Raw genomic sequence first — 16,054 nt, 5'->3', positions numbered from 1 at the left:
CCCCGTTTGGGTACGAAGCTGTTCTAAGAGTGGAGGACGTTTTGTCGTAAATACTGACATCAGTTCAAATATTTAAGTGTTCCTTTTGGGCGATTTTTAGCGTCGTCGTCTAGCTAGCGTCTAAGCTAAAAAGTCCTTCCTGTATGACGCCCATTACCGCTACATCGACGCGGTGGCGGCGAAGTGTGTGGGGAGGGGGGCTAAGTACAAGTACAAGTTCATTTGATTTTTATCTTTGGAGGCTTGAATTGGCTTTAAAAACTTTTAAAGATATAAAATTATAATATTCTTGTCCTTACCCGGGGACGGTGAGGTACTTTTAAAATAAGACCCTCGTAAAGGATAAAGATGTCATAGATATGTGTATAAAGATAAAAATTAATTTAATACAGACCTGTCGATGCCTCATAGCTCGGGCCGCGCTGACCGCCAGTCTCAAGGCAGCGGGTGCTCGCCCGTGTGCTCGGAGCGCTTCTATCCGAGCGCCCACCACTGGCAAATGTTCTGGAAAGATCATCAAAAATGTAAAGTTTACAGCAATAATTATTAATTCCTGACTCACCTACATTGCAATCTCATATCTCATACAAAATCATCTCCAAAACTGGTTTGGTTATGGCAAATAGAGCAAATACTATCTATTTACATCTAATGGACTGTGTGGTTCCCGGTACCAATAGTAAAAAGAATAGGACAACCCCATCTCTTCCCCATGGATGTCTTAAAAAGCGACTAAGCGATAGGCTTATAAACTTGTGATCCTTCTTTTAGGCAATGGGTTAGCAACCTGTCACTATAAACGCGGTTTTTCTCTTTGGTTTGACATGTTATGACCAAAATCTGTGAGTATTTAATTTGCCGTAGCAAATATTACAGAAATTGTGCATTACCATTTGCTAGATAATAGCCGCGTTAACGGGTTGTAGAAAGATAAAATTTGTCATATTTCTTATTGCTAGAAAATTAAGAAAGCATGTAACAAAATTGAGAAGAACGATTGTAATTTTCGCTAACAAAATCGCAATAAAAGGGGATAATTATTTTACTTACCATGCCACAAAGGCTGACCAAGGTCGTTGAACTTGGGGTAAGGTTGTGGTGCGGTTATGGCCGACCCGCCCGCCTTCTCGGAAGGCTTCTCGGGGTCATAGTACTCATCACTGCCGAGGATATTCTTCAGGTGTTCATTCTCCCACGAAATGTCTACGGCGTCTAAAGCTCTGGAAGTAAAAAAATACCAAGCATTTTACAAATTTAAATTTTATCTCAATTCCATCATAAAGCCAAACCGCTGAATGTGGCCAGTATTTCAAGACTGCTGGCTCTTTTTACCCCGCTAAGGATATAGACGTGATTATATGAATGAATGAATGAAACTTACTTATGGAACACGGTTCTCGGCGTGGTTTGCGGCGCCGACCTATGGTTGTTGAGCCTTAGTCGTTTGCTCGCCCGCCTGTATTCCCTCTCGTAGCTGTTCGGGCGGGACTCCTCGTCAGAGCTCTCAGAGTGAGAGTGCATTTCTCTTCTTTGCCTTTCTCTATCTCTATGTCTTTCCCTGGAATATAGATTATTATAAACAATGTATTTTGTCCTCTTGTCATTTCTATTCTAAATTTGAATCTAAATTGTGAAGTTGACGTTATTGGATAATATGCTGCAGTGCGGTTTGTTACCGATTCTTCTGCACTGATTAAATCTAATCTTGGATCGTGATCATAATATCATAAAAAAATATATTTAAAAAGGAGATTTCAATTCTAAGTTTAATATTCACCTGTCTCGTTCCTCCCTTTCCCGTAACCTCTCCCTATCCCTTTCTTCCCTATCTCGATGTCTCTCCCGATCGCGGTCCCTGTGATCTCTGTCTCTGTCCCTCTCGTTTCTTTCTCTTTCTCTTGCGTACTGAAAAACAAAATAAAATTAATATTTAATTATCTTAAAATGTGGGTAGGTATTCATTAAAAAATGTGCCTACTGGAGCCTATGTCTCTCCCTTGAAGACCTTTCGGAAGCAGCCTAACATCTTCTTGCAACCATTTAGACATCGTCTTACCGCCATGCCCATAGACATGATATTTAAAAGACTATCATTTGTTTTGTTTGTTAAAAAATCTTTTAATTCCTGGTTTCTCTTTGACTTAAGATTTACTACATTTAACTCAATATGTGTAATTTCTCCCGTATATATTTATTTATATAAAATCCTAACTAATACTATAAATACCAAAGTACAGTCCATTTTGATGAAAAATATAGTTCCCGTGGGATTTTCTCAAAGCATTCAAAAGTAGCTTAATCAAAATAGGTGCAGCGTTTTTGCCGTTTAAACGAAACAGACCGACATACTTTCGCATTAATAATATGAAACGCTAATATAGAATTAGGTAGATTTATAATTTTATATTATTTATTGAGTGCCGTGTGGTTCCCGGCACCAATAGAAAAAAAGAATAGGACCACTCTCTCCCATGGATGTCGTAAAAGGCGACTAAGGGGTAAGCTTATTAACTTGGGATTCTTCTTTTAGGCGATGGGCCTGTCACTATTTGAATCTCAATTCTATCTTAAAGCCAAATAGCTGAACGTGACCTATCAGTCTTTTCAAGACTGTTGGCTCTGTCTACCCCGCAAGAAGACGTGATTATATGTATGTATGTGGATTTATTAACTCACCAAAGGGAACGACCTATAATCCGGATCTTCCGTCGGGCACACTTCAACCGCAGACCACTTTTCCAACAAAATTTTCCACTGCATCCTATGATGATTATTGCTGCCTGGGTCCAAAACTATGCTGACCCATAAAGCACCCAGTTGTTCCCACAGCTGCCTGCATTTCTCAGTCATGGGCGTGTTCTGGTTCCGCCACAGCAGGAGTCGAGGGTCCGAGAGGAATTGCTCAGTCATTAGCATCAGCATACGAGGGCCATTCGAGTCTTGGGCTCGGAGCATTTCCCTCACCTGGAGTGATATAGTTTATTTTATAAGAAATCTAGTGGAAGAAGGTAGCAGGAAATTTATGGTCTCTGACTAGCCCTGTGGGTGAAAGACGTAATTGTGTAAGTATGTATATTTTACGATCTCGCATGAAGTGAGTAATGAATGTGGATGAAGCGAAAGTGGCCGTGTGGTTCCCGGCACCAATGAAAAAAGAATAGGGCCACTCCATCTCTCTCCATGGATGTCGTAAAAGGTGACTAAGGGATAGGCTTACAAACTTGTGATTTTTTTAGGCGATGGGCTAGCAACCTGTCTCTATTTGAATCTTAATTCTATCATTAAGCCAAATAGCTGAAAGTGGCCATTCAGTCTTTTCAAGACGGTTGGCTCTGTATATCCCGCAAGGGACATAGACGTGACCGTATGTAGGTATGTATGTATATTTTACGATCTCGCATAAAGAGAGTTATGAATGTGGATGAAGCGAAAGAAGTATGCAGGGATCGTGGCAAGTGGAATATGTAGTCTTTTCTCAAAGAGGCGTGATTTTATGTATGCAAACCTATTTAACGATTTCCATACAGCCTAGCATGGCATAAGTAACGTCATTTTTATCTCTGTCAGAAATCTATCTCTGTCAGAAATCTATCTCTGTCCCGTTCCACGTCATAATAAAAAGCGAAACAGCGATAAAACTTCGCGCGATAAAAACGGCGTCGCGCGTGACACGCTACGGAGGCTGGAGACAGTTTTTCTCGTATAGTGGCAGTGAGAATTTAGGATGATTCTATGTAATTCAACATAACTGATTAGTACCTAGTACATTAATATAATTGTAACTTACCTTTGAAAATAACGAGTTGAGCTGCTTATTTGCATTGTAATATGTCCCCTGTAATAGATACGCCCGCACTTGCTCACAAACCTGTAAAAAAGATAAAACAAGACTTGTAAATTATTTTAAAGCTTAAAACTGAACAATATTATTCAATTCTTGGACTATGATGACACCGTTCTTGAGAATCCGTATCCACGTGTATTTCCCTTGTGGAAAGACAGAGCAAATAGTCTTGAAAACACTAGTAGGCCATGTCCAGCTGTTTGGCTTAATGATTGAATTGAGATTCAAATAGTGACAGGTTGCTAGCCCATCGCCTAAAAGTAGAATCCCAAGTTTATGAGCCTATTATCCCTTAGTCGCCTTTTATGAAAACAAGACGGATTGGTCTTATTCTTTTGTTTATTGGTGCCAGGAACCACACGGCTTAAATAAAATTATTATAAGTAGTAATGTTGTAGTTTTGCCTTTTCTTCTGTGCATAATTACCGACAGCCATCTTGTGTCATTTACGTATAATTAGTGTCTGATGTGATCAACATGGGGACAATTTGTGGTCATTAGTCTCTCTAAAGTAGTCATAAACTTATTGTTCACTTTGTTGACATCTGGATTCGTCAGATGTAAGTGTGCACATAGTGGTTTATTGAATAATTGGATATGTAGAAATGGACAGATGTTGCTGTAATTGGTATGACGAAGGCATTTGTTAAGTTTTATTGTGTGGAACTCGTAAAAACATAGTGAAGTACACAGTAAAATTGTACTTAGTTGGTGGGTGGGTGACTTTATAGAGATAAATTGGGTATTTTGAACGTATAGAGCAAGAGCCCGTGAACGCCAGACATACCTTATTTTGTAAAAGCTGAAAGTTTCTGTAAATATGCCTCTAGTACAGGTAGGAACGATCCCCACCTATGGTACTCAGGCAGTGGTTGCTTTGGCAGGTAGCAGGTAATAAAGGTATACTTTTTTCAACCTGAAATTCGTTAATTTGTAAAGCTCAATTTTTTGATATTTTATCCGTAATAATACACAAACTCGCGTTACTCATTGCTAGACACGTACTATGGTTGCAACCCCTTGCCAGACACCCCTAAACTATAATATTTTGTAACTCTACTTACGTCATTTTGTAAAATCTGAATTTAATACATATTTTTTGGGGAATTATTCAAACAAAGTTTCTGAAGTAGCCAGACAGTTTTGAAGGTTCTATTATCCTGCCAGACGCATTGGAGTGAGCAAAAGATGCAAGAGTGCGGTGTATATGTAGTAACTGGAGCGAGTGGGACAGTTTACTATGCGTATATAACCGTCCGTTGAACAATACAAAATAAACTAGGGATGGCGATCTAAGATCGATTAATCGAAAAATCGATTATATGGAGCGAAAAAAATCGATCTTTTTAATCGATCGTATACATTGAATCGATCTCGTGAATCGATCTCAGACATTCTAAAATCGAGATACGATTTTTTCTGTTTTGGTTTAAACTATACAATTAATTGAAGGCCCGTATCACAAGAGTGCTGCCGGTTGATTACTCAAAACCTCGCAAGATGGCTGTATGTGTAGTCTCCTTCGCCTCACTTCTCATCAATAAACTTGTTACGTTTATAAATTATAATCATATTCTTTAACCTATATGCGCCACCACCGTAATCTGCTGTGGCGCACATGTGGGCCGACCGTCCGAGACAACTTAAAACTCGATTTTAAGCTTAACATACATATCGTTATGGTTTAAAATTGTTTAATTTACATCCCAAACATACTTAGCAACCACAGACAACAGAAATTAATCTATTACTTTGAATAAAGGAATATGGGATTTCCACAAGTTGCTTGTCAAAAAGCAACTTTCTATGTACATTCAGTCAGAAAAGTATCGGGAATGGATTATTTATTTATGGTTCCAAATTCAAATTTTTGTTTTTTTTGTTGTTGTTAGATTGGCACAACTGTTTTCCATTTTGGCGCGGAGTTTGAGTTGCATCTGTTGTTTACATTAAATACAGTGCTATTTTTAGTTATATCATATCTAGTGTGTATTGCTAATTTCATAATGGATAAAAACATCGAACAAAGAGTTTGTCTTAAATTTTGCATTGCCAATGGAATATCGTGTTCGGAGTCACTGAAAATGTTACAGAAGGCTTACGGTGAATCGACTTTATCAAAAACTCGTGCTTATGAGCGTACAAAGCGTTCAAAAGCGGTCGAGATGTGATGGAAGATTTGCCTCGCTCTGGTAGACCATCAACGTCTGCAACTGAAGTTAACATCGCAAAAGTGAAGGAAATAGTGACTGAAAATCCTCATTCAACTTTGAGAGAGATAGCCACCGAACTTTCTGTATCTCACGAGTCGATCCGTACCATTTTAACTAATAATTTGGGTATGAAACATGTTGCCGCTCGGCTAGTCCCAAAAGACCTGAATTTTTTTCAAAAACTCAATCGCATGAGAGTCGCTGAGGACATGCTAGAACGAGTCAATTCCGACCCAACATTCATGAAACGCATTGTTACTGGTGACGAGACGTGGGTTTACGAGTTTGACATGCAAACTAGTCAACAAGCTTCGGAGTGGCGCCTTCCAACTGAACCGAAACCGAAAAAACCACGCCAAAGTCGTTCAAAAGTCAAAGTCATGTTGACTGTTTTCTTTGACTATCGCGGTGTTGTGCACTCGGAATTCTTGCCGGAAGGTCAAACGGGAAATAAGGAATATTATTTGAGTGTTATGCGGCGTTTAAGAGAGCAAATCCGACGAAAAAGGCCAGATTTGTGGAAAGAAAATTCTTGGATTTTGCACCATGATAATGCACCTTCGCACAAGGCCATCATTGTGAACGAATTTTTAACCAAACACTCAACAAATACCATCGAGCAACCACCATATTCACCAGATATGGCTCCAGCCGACTTTTTTCTTTTTCCTAAACTCAAATTACCACTTCTTGGCACCCGTTTTCAATCGGTAGAAGACATAAAAGAGAATTCGCGGCGAGAACTGACCTCAATTCCGGAAACAGCGTTTAAAAAATGTTTTGATGATTGGATTATTCGTTGGCGTAAGTGTATCGTTTCTAAAGGAGCATATTTTGAAGGTGATAAAATAAATTTGGATGAATAACAAACAGTTTGTGTATTATTGATCTTTTCCTGCTACTTTCTTGACAGAGTAGTATAATGCACTTGCACAGGAAACTTAGGGTTTAAATGACGAACTTAAACATTATTTATCGCAGGCAGTCGTGGACCTGAAATATCCTACTACTATTATAAAGGCGAAAGTTTGTATGGATGTATGGATGTTTGTTACTCTTTCACGCAAAAACTACTGAACCGATTACCATGAAATTTGGTATGTTGGTATGTAGGTAGCTGAAGACCCAACTAAACCCACTGAAACCCAAATAACACATAGGCTACTTTTTATCCCAGAGTTCCCGCGGGATTGATAGGGTTTCCATGCGGACGAAGTCGCGGGCGGCCTCTAGTGATCCTATACATTACTGGCAAGAGCTAAAAAACAATCAATAGCCATGACGTATATGACTATTGTGGCATCATCCGTTCCTTGTGAGCGCCTGTTTTCAGTTGCTGGAAACATAGCAAATGATGAGCGGAACCGCTTGGATCCCGGTAGACTTGACAGATTGTTGTTTTTAAAAAGGTAAGGTATTAATCATTGGGAACTTTAAGTCAAATTATCTTATTGTTTTTGATTAAAAAAGATTTGAAAATAAATGTTTTGTTTTCTACCTGATATGATGAAATATAATTGTTAAAAGAATTTGATAAAAAGATCATTAATTCTAACATTTGTATTGTTTTTTATGAATTTGATTTATACTTACAGTGAAAAAAAAACATTTTGGAAAAATATCGAATTTTTGAGGATTGATTCATCAGGTCACATCCCTAAAATAAACGACAGCTGATGCGCAATGAAACGTCGCAAGAAACCGAACACTCTGTCCCACTCGCTCCAGTTACTACATATACTCCGCACTCTTGCATCTTTTGCTCACTCCAATGCGTCTGGCAGGATAATAGAACCTTCAAAACTGTCTGGCTACTTCAGAAACTTTGTTTGAATAATTCCCCAAAAAATATGTATTAAATTCAGATTTTACAAAATGATGTAAGTAGAGTTACAAAATATTATAGTTTAGGGGTGTCTGGCAAGGGGTTGCAACCATAGTACGTGTCTGGCAATGAGTAACGCGAGTTTGTGTATTATTACGGATAAAATATCAAAAAATTGAGCTTTACAAATTAACGAATTTCAGGTTGAAAAAAGTATACCTTTATTACCTGCTACCTGCCAAAGCAACCACTGCCTGAGTACCATAGGTGGGGATCGTTCCTACCTGTACTAGAGGCATATTTACAGAAACTTTCAGCTTTTACAAAATAAGGTATGTCTGGCGTTCACGGGCTCTTGGGCTAGTAGGATGCGATACTTTACATGATTACATGTTAATTGCTTTTTACTTTTTCGTCAGACCAAAACTAAGAAATCTTTGTTTGCGCTGCAGTTTGTGTCTCTCGTTCTTCATAACGAAAGTTTGTCAAGTCTTCTCTTCTCTTTTTACCTCTTCCATTAACCTCAAGTAAGAAAAAGGTGGAAGATAAGACATTACCATAACAACGTTCGTTAATAGCCTAAGAAGATCAAGTTATTCATAAAATCAGAAAGACCTGGCAGGCTTTCACATCATAGACAGAACTCGTCTGATAGTCTTGGAAGAGACAAAGATGAGATCAGGTTATCGGCTGCGGCGGCACGGCGATAGAATCTGGCTCTTTCAAAGGTTGATTGGAAGAGATTGCAATAGCGATAAGTCCGCCTTTGTACCATCTCTATCTGTTTTATATTGTTTTGTATGTTTTACTCTTATGGTACAATAAAGAGTTTTATCTATCTATCTCTTCATCCGGTTCTTAGTAGACCGATTACGTCACATGATAGAAAGAGAACAATATTCTTGCCTACAATTCTTAAGAAAGAGATAGATTATGGTTACCTGTTGCTCATCTAAATGCCAAGCATGGTGCGCGTCCGGCGGGGGTCCGGCGGTCGGATCAGGCGCTCCACAGATCCTGTTTATAGCAGACCTGGCCTGCAAGACCTCGTCTGCTAACCGCTGGGCCGTCGGCAGCACTTCGGTGTGATGCTCCGCTATCAGGTACTGGACGAACTTCTGTAGTTGCTGCCTATCCATTTGTAGGAGCGTTTCTGGGGAGAGTTGAAATAGGAAACTTAATGATTGTTTAAAGAAATTTCTGTCGGTGTAACTATAGGCTTTATGGCGCCTTGAGAGAACGGACAATTGCCAAATTATGTTTTATCGATTTATTATTTTCAGCTTGAGATATTTTTGATACTAATTACGGGACAGTTGAAAAGGACTTGATGGCTGACAATAAGTCAAATCTTCAAACTCCGCGGGCATTTAGGCATCAGGACCGATAAAACTACGCTTGTATAAGAGCAGAATAGAGACCGAAAGATTAATCATTGGTGATGTACTGAAAAATTGGAGAACTGGAACGTTATAAGATCATTTTTATATTCTTATGAAAAAATTATAGGATCTTTATTTCCATCTCTTTCCCATGGATGTCGTAAAAGGTGACTAAGGGATAGGCTTACATACTTGGGATTCTTATTGTAGGCGATGGGCTACCAACCTGTCACTATTTTAATCTCAATTATATCATTAAGCCAAACAGCTGAACGCGGCCTTCCAGTCTTTTGAAGACTGACTTGACTCAACTCCGCAAGGGATATAGACGTGATTATATGTTATGTTTACGTCTTACGGCCTCACCTGATATAGGCACTCTCAGTCTGACGGAGTCTGCGTTTCTGATGCGGTACAGGGCGAGCGCAACAACGTGCTGACACCAGAAGATGTCGCGCGCATCGCAGCTGCACGTCACTCCTGTTATCTTACATCTGGAACAGGGAAACGTTCATAGAACCAGGTGGAACTGCGTGAAATTCCAGAAGAAAGTTGCCTTCCTTGACCTCGGGTAATTATTTTTTATATACATATCGGAGAAATAACAGAGATTGAGTTGGCCTCGAAGTAAGTTCGTATGCCTAAAAAGTTTATCAAAATCTGTACAGCAGTTAAGCCGTAAAAGCGTAACAAGATAATTGTGGGTAGCTTGCACCCGTAGCTTAGACCGCTATTGTTATTTACTTACATCCATACATATAATCACGTCCATATCACTTGTGAGGACAGACAGAACCAACAGTCCTATAAAGATTGATAGGCCACGTTCAGCTGTTTGGCTTAATGCTAGAATTGAGATTCAAATAGTGACGGGGTGCTAGCCTGTCGTCTAAAAGAAGAATCCCAAGTTTATAAGCCTATCCCTTAGTCGCCTTTTACAACATCCATGGGAGAGAGATGGAGTGGTCCTATTCATTTTTCTATTGGTGCCGGGAACCAGAAGGCACTTGAATAATTTAAAAGAGGCATTGTCTAAAATTATAGTTAACTAGAGGCCGCCCGCGATTTCGTCCGCATGGAAACCCTATCAATCCCGCGGGAACTCTGGGATAAAAAGAAGCCTATATGTTATTCTGGGTCTTTAGCTACCTACATACCAAATTTCATCGTAATCGGTTCAATAGTTTTTGCGTGAAAGAGTAACAAACATCCATATTGACATCCTGACATAGGTATAAACTTTCGCATTTATAATATAAGTAGTATAGTAGGATTTCGTTAGTTCAGATCCGAATTTAAAATACATTGATATAAGTTTGAAATAAGTGCCGTGTGGTTCCCGGCACCAATACGAAAAAGAATAGGACCACTCCATCTCTTTCCCATGGATGTCGTAAAAGGCGACTAAGGGATAGGCTTATAAAATTGCGATCCTTTTTTTTAGGCGATGGGCTTGCAACCTGTCACTATTTGGATCTCAATTCCATCATTAAGCAGAGCAGCTGAATGTGGCCATTCAGTCTTTTCGGGACTATTGGCTCTGTCTACCCCGCAAGGGATATAGACGTGACTATATGTATGTATGTATGTATGTTGATATAAGTATCTCGAGAACATTTCTGTTTTACAAACTTCGAAAATAAAACAAAGTTGTAAAATTGCACTAAAAATGTAACCGTGATAATAACACCTTTGCTTGTTACATCCATGAAATGTGTTTTATTACAAAGTAGACATCATTGTCTCAAAATAAATATAAGACAAAGAACTGCTATTATAAAACAGACAAAGTTATAGACAATAGTATATAGTACATTGCCCTTTGCATAATAAAAGGTCCTTTAGTCTACCTATATTGGACAATAGCGAGAGGTTTGTGACCTTATAAGATTTTTTTTTGTTTTACAAAAGAGAGTTCTTTTTAAAGAATGACAATGGAATTAGTTGCTGAAGAATTATGACAGTTACGTAAGAAATAAAGAGCAATAAGCATAGTGTTTTAATGTCTGTGCCTGCTGGTATTTGTCTGTTATATTACGTCACGTTTTTATATTATACGGGATAGACAATGTCGATAGTTACAAGATCTTTTGGGATTCATAGATCTTAGGTTGCTAGCCTATCGTTAAGAGAAGAATCCTAAGATTAAACGCTAACATGCTAGTATGGTAGTGAAGAATTAACATCCTACAAATATTATAAATGCGAAAGTTTGTGAGTATGTCAGGATTTCAGTATGGATGTTTGTTACTCTTTCACGCAAATACTACTGAACCGATTACGATGAAATTAGGTATATAGGTAGCTGAAGATCCAGAATAACATATAGGCTACTTTTTATCCCGGAGTTCCCGCCGGATTGATAGGATTTCCATGCGGACGAAGTCGCGGGCGGCCTCTAATATGTACACATAATCACGTCTATATCCCTAGCTGGGTAGACAGAGCCAACAGTCTTGAAAATACTGATAGGGCACGATCAGCTGTTTGGCTTATACTGATATAAATTGAGATTCTTTTAAAATGACAGGTTGCAAACCCTTCGCCTAAACGAAGAATCCCAAGTTTATAAGCCTATCCCTAAGTCGCTTTTTACGACATCCACGGGAAGCAGATGGAGTGGTCCTATTCTATTTTGTATTATTGCTGGGAACCACACGGCATTTCAATTGCAAATTGACTACTAATTGGATCTCAATTGCATAATTAATCCATACAGCTGAACGCTTTCAGTCTGCGAGGCTGCTGGCTCTATCTTACCTATAAGGGGTAAAGCCATGATTATATCTATGTCAATAAAGGTCAATTTACCTGTCGAAAGACACTGTAACCCTGTATAACCTCTCTGGTTCAGAACATGGCGGGACGGTCGCCGGGGCACGCACCACGCCGCTGAGATGGAATCCTGGAACAATTAAAATGGAAAATTTGATATTATCTTTTTTTTATCTGTTACATGTAGTCGGATACTTCTTTTAGGCGATGGGAAAGCGACCTGTCATTATTTGAATCACAATTCTATCACTAAGCCAAACAGCTCAGCGTGGCCTATCAGTCTTTTCAAGACTGGTGGGTCTGTCTACCCCGCTAGGGATATTGACGTGATTATATGTATGCCATTCCCATGGATGTCGTAAAAGGCAACTAAGTGATAGGCTAATAAACTTGCGATTCTTATTTTAGGGCGATGGGCTAGCAACCTGTCACTATTTGAATCTCAATTCTATAATTTAGACAAACAGCTGAACGTGGTCTGTCAGTTTTTTCAAGACTGTTGCATCTGTCAGCCCCGCAAGGGATATAGACGTGATTATATTGTATGTATTAATGTAAATGATAAGTCTTCTGAAAGACAACAATGTCTGTCAATCAATGTTAAAGGTCTTACAAAGATTACGACCAAAATTCCTAAAATATAAATAATGCTTCTAATAACAGTGGAAAGTGAAACTGATAACTATGACGAATCATAGCTATAGTTGGTACTCAATGATCTAAATTGAATGAACTTCGACACTGCACGCAGCGAATCTTTGATATTGTTCATGTCACTGATAAAAAATTTAGCTAGATACCGTCATTTTCTATGATAACTATTTGTATGAAATCCAAAGCGTATTAAGATTTTTGACGGTCTTTGTGGCGTGGCGGTTGTGCGGTTGTCTTTGACACAGTGGGTCCCGAGTTCGAATACCGGCAAGGGCATGATGAGAAACTATTTCTGCGATTGGCCTAGGTCTTAGATGTGTATCTATATAAGTATTTATTATTACATATAGGTTTGAGTTAGTATTTCGTTTCACAAGTTTCAAACTTACTTCAAACCTACTTTTCAATTTCAATTCAATTCAAAGTTTTCTATATTTAATTGTTTATGCCATAGTTTGGTAATTTTGGCTAATACACAGTTGCGGAGTCTAGCTAGAACTATGTCTATGGTTTATGTTTTGTGTTTTGCAATTCTATGATTTGACAGCCGGAACAAAAGTTATCACGAGATCATCATTGTAAAGGTCTTCAATTGTCTATATAGATGCCTCTTCGAAAATAGCACCATGAATTCTCCGGTGACCCATAAAATATTTGAATGGAACATAGCTGAAACAACTTTTTGCATTTGAAATTATTGAAAATCTATCATGCATAGGGAATTCTACGTTGCCAAATAAGTACACCTTTATCTTTATGTGAGAAGAAAAAGACTCATATTGGTCCCTAAACTGGCAAATATCTATACTTATAATAAATCTGTAGAGAGGTCAATTCTGTACATGGAATATATTTTCAAAATAACTATCAGGGGGTGATAAGTGTTCGATACTGATGCCAAAAATGCAATCAGTAAAATTTTTGGCTGTCTGTCTGTCTGTCTGTCTGTCTGTATGTTCTTTATAGAAACAAAAACTACTTGACGGATTTTAACGAAACTTGGTACAGTTATTCTTCATACTCCTGAGCAGGTTATAGTATACTTTTTATTACGCTACAATCACTAGGAGAAGAGCAGTGAAAGGAAATGTTGGGAAAACGGGAGAAGTTACTTGATTTTTTAAGCTTCCGTCGCGTGTGCAGCCTTAATGGTTAAAGATACAGCAAAACCATGTATAACGGAAATATACTACATAAAATTATTAAAAAAATATCCCAAGACAGCATAAGTCTATCTTTTATGGTTGACTCACAATAACACGTGTAATTCCGAATAGCTTAGCAGTTCGGAGATTTCTGATTATATTTCTTTACTCTGATGTTTATAATACCAATAACACTCACACTCATTCATAATTCTTAAAAATTTATATAAGTACCTATTCAATAAAAAAAGAATCATCGAAATCGGTATAGAAACACCAAACTTATACATGAAATAAAATACCCTAACAAGCCATCGCGCGTAAATACTGAATCATGCTATAAGGATTATTTTTGCGTAACGGTTGCCGCGCTCGACGCGGCTAGCAGAGGCAGGGTATACAAGGGGCAGGAGGCGAGCGCAAGCTTCATGACCAAGGCAGCCAGGGGGAGACTTCACGCAGTTCTCTCTTCCAGCCTCCCCCTGAGGAAGAAGCTCGGGATCTACCAAACGTACGTCAGATCCCGTCTCACGTACGCGGCCCCGGCGTGGTACGCATTCTGCTCTGAGACCAACAGGAGAAGACTCAGAGCCCAAGAGAACCAAAGTCTCAGAGCAGGTGTCGGAGCCCCGCGCTACGTGAGGAACTCGACGATGCTCAGGGACTTGAAGTGGGAGAACCTAGATATTCGAGAGGGCGGACGCGTCATCACACAGCCACCTGCGCGGCATCCGCTCCACTCCGCTCCCTCCGGGCCGTCGGGTGAAACCCTCCCCTCGCTGCCTTGAGGCCGACGTCGTCAACCAGTGACGACGCCGCCGCTGATGGGAACTCCCAGTGTATGAAGACGTGAAGACCGAGGCCGTCACGGCCGCCCCATCGACCTGCCTACAGTCGTAGGCAGCGATGATGCCATTGAAGAGGGCCAAAAGCCCTCACCAATCTATTCCGACTCCACTAAGGGAGTATGGGAAGACCAGACGACGGCAAGACAGTATTGCACAGGCGTTTCAAGTTTATTTTCATTTCTTTTTCTTTTGTATGTTGTAGGTACATATTTCTGGTTATAATTCTATTAGAATATTTTTTTAGTTTAAATAGGCACTTAGATTTATCTATACTAATATTATAAAACTGAAGAGTTTGTTTGTTTTTTTAATGTGCTAATATCAAGATCTACTGGTTCGATTTGAAAGATTATTTTTGTATTGAATAGACCATTTATCGAGGAAGGCTTTAGGCTATATAACGTCTAGATGCAACTTTTAAACTATTAGGAGCGAAGAAATAATGGAAAATGTGAAAAAAATCGTGGAAGGAGCATCCTTGAGGGCTTCAATGATGCCCAAAATAACTATTCCACGCGGACGAAGTCGCAGGCACAGCTAGTAAAAAATAAAGATGGAAACAAGCCAACGTTAATTCCAAAATGTCATATATTTCAAAGAAATGTAAGTCTGCAGTAAGTGTTGCTAAACCATCTAGTCCGAGAGCAGAGTGCAGGATTTGGCCGACCACTTTTTTTTATTGACCTCTAATGCCTCTAGCCTGCTATACAAGTGGCGTTCTTTTTTTCGATGAAGTTTTTTTCTTATAATTTTTGTTCCACTTTTTTGTCATTTGCGCAAATTTGCCATAGGATGAGTCGCGGCAAAACAGTTGTTATCAAGCCTCATCTTGGGACTACAGAATTTACTATTTCTTTATCTCTTCAGGCTCCTGGACTAATCTATTCCAGGATATGGCTCAAGTTGCCAAAGCTATAATATTTTCATTAAACTTAATGGTGCAAAGCCTTTTAATATTTTGTAAATACTGGACCATATCGTTTTATAGTTTACAAAATAACACTCATATTTATAGAGTGGGTCAAAACTGAATTTATGGCCATAATATCCTGTGGCTATTGCATTTTACTATAGCTTTATGACCACATTTTATATCTGCTGTGTACTAATGAGTGGGTCGACAAGAACGCAACCAAATAAAAGTGAAACTTTAAAAAAATACACCTTACAGTTACTTGACTGGGTCGGAAGTTTATGACTTGGTCACAGCATAGGACATTTGTACCAGTAACCTTCCCTGGACTATCTCCATTTTTGGTCTACTCCGGCGCTTAGCAAGTAGCTCGCTATCCTCAGGCGGCAACTTGCTGGATCTCATGTCTTCAGCTAAACCCACGCTCTCTTAAAAATTGTAAACTAGTCTTATAA

The 16,054-nt window shown here is 39.0% G+C and overlaps 1 protein-coding gene across 1 annotated transcript in view; it reads right to left on the bottom strand.

The window, feature by feature from the left end:
• The window catches only part of LOC106132509 (zinc finger SWIM domain-containing protein 5), a 77,147-nt gene that overhangs the window by 14,619 nt on the left and 46,474 nt on the right, over nt 1–16,054 (bottom strand). Inside the window, exons 2-10 of the mRNA XM_060949546.1 lie at nt 12,076–12,169; nt 9,631–9,758; nt 8,824–9,035; nt 3,788–3,868; nt 2,677–2,964; nt 1,778–1,905; nt 1,382–1,558; nt 1,051–1,220; nt 395–504 (exon numbers count right to left, since the gene is read on the bottom strand). Coding sequence (XP_060805529.1) covers nt 395–504; nt 1,051–1,220; nt 1,382–1,558; nt 1,778–1,905; nt 2,677–2,964; nt 3,788–3,868; nt 8,824–9,035; nt 9,631–9,758; nt 12,076–12,169 — 1,388 coding nt within the window. The remainder of the gene's footprint in view (nt 1–394; nt 505–1,050; nt 1,221–1,381; nt 1,559–1,777; nt 1,906–2,676; nt 2,965–3,787; nt 3,869–8,823; nt 9,036–9,630; nt 9,759–12,075; nt 12,170–16,054) is intronic.

This window comes from Amyelois transitella, chromosome 19 (assembly GCF_032362555.1).
Source record: "Amyelois transitella isolate CPQ chromosome 19, ilAmyTran1.1, whole genome shotgun sequence".
NCBI lineage: Eukaryota > Metazoa > Arthropoda > Insecta > Lepidoptera > Pyralidae > Amyelois > Amyelois transitella.
The sequence above is the reverse complement of the archived record's forward strand: the minus strand, read 5'-3'. Positions and strand labels throughout refer to the sequence as shown.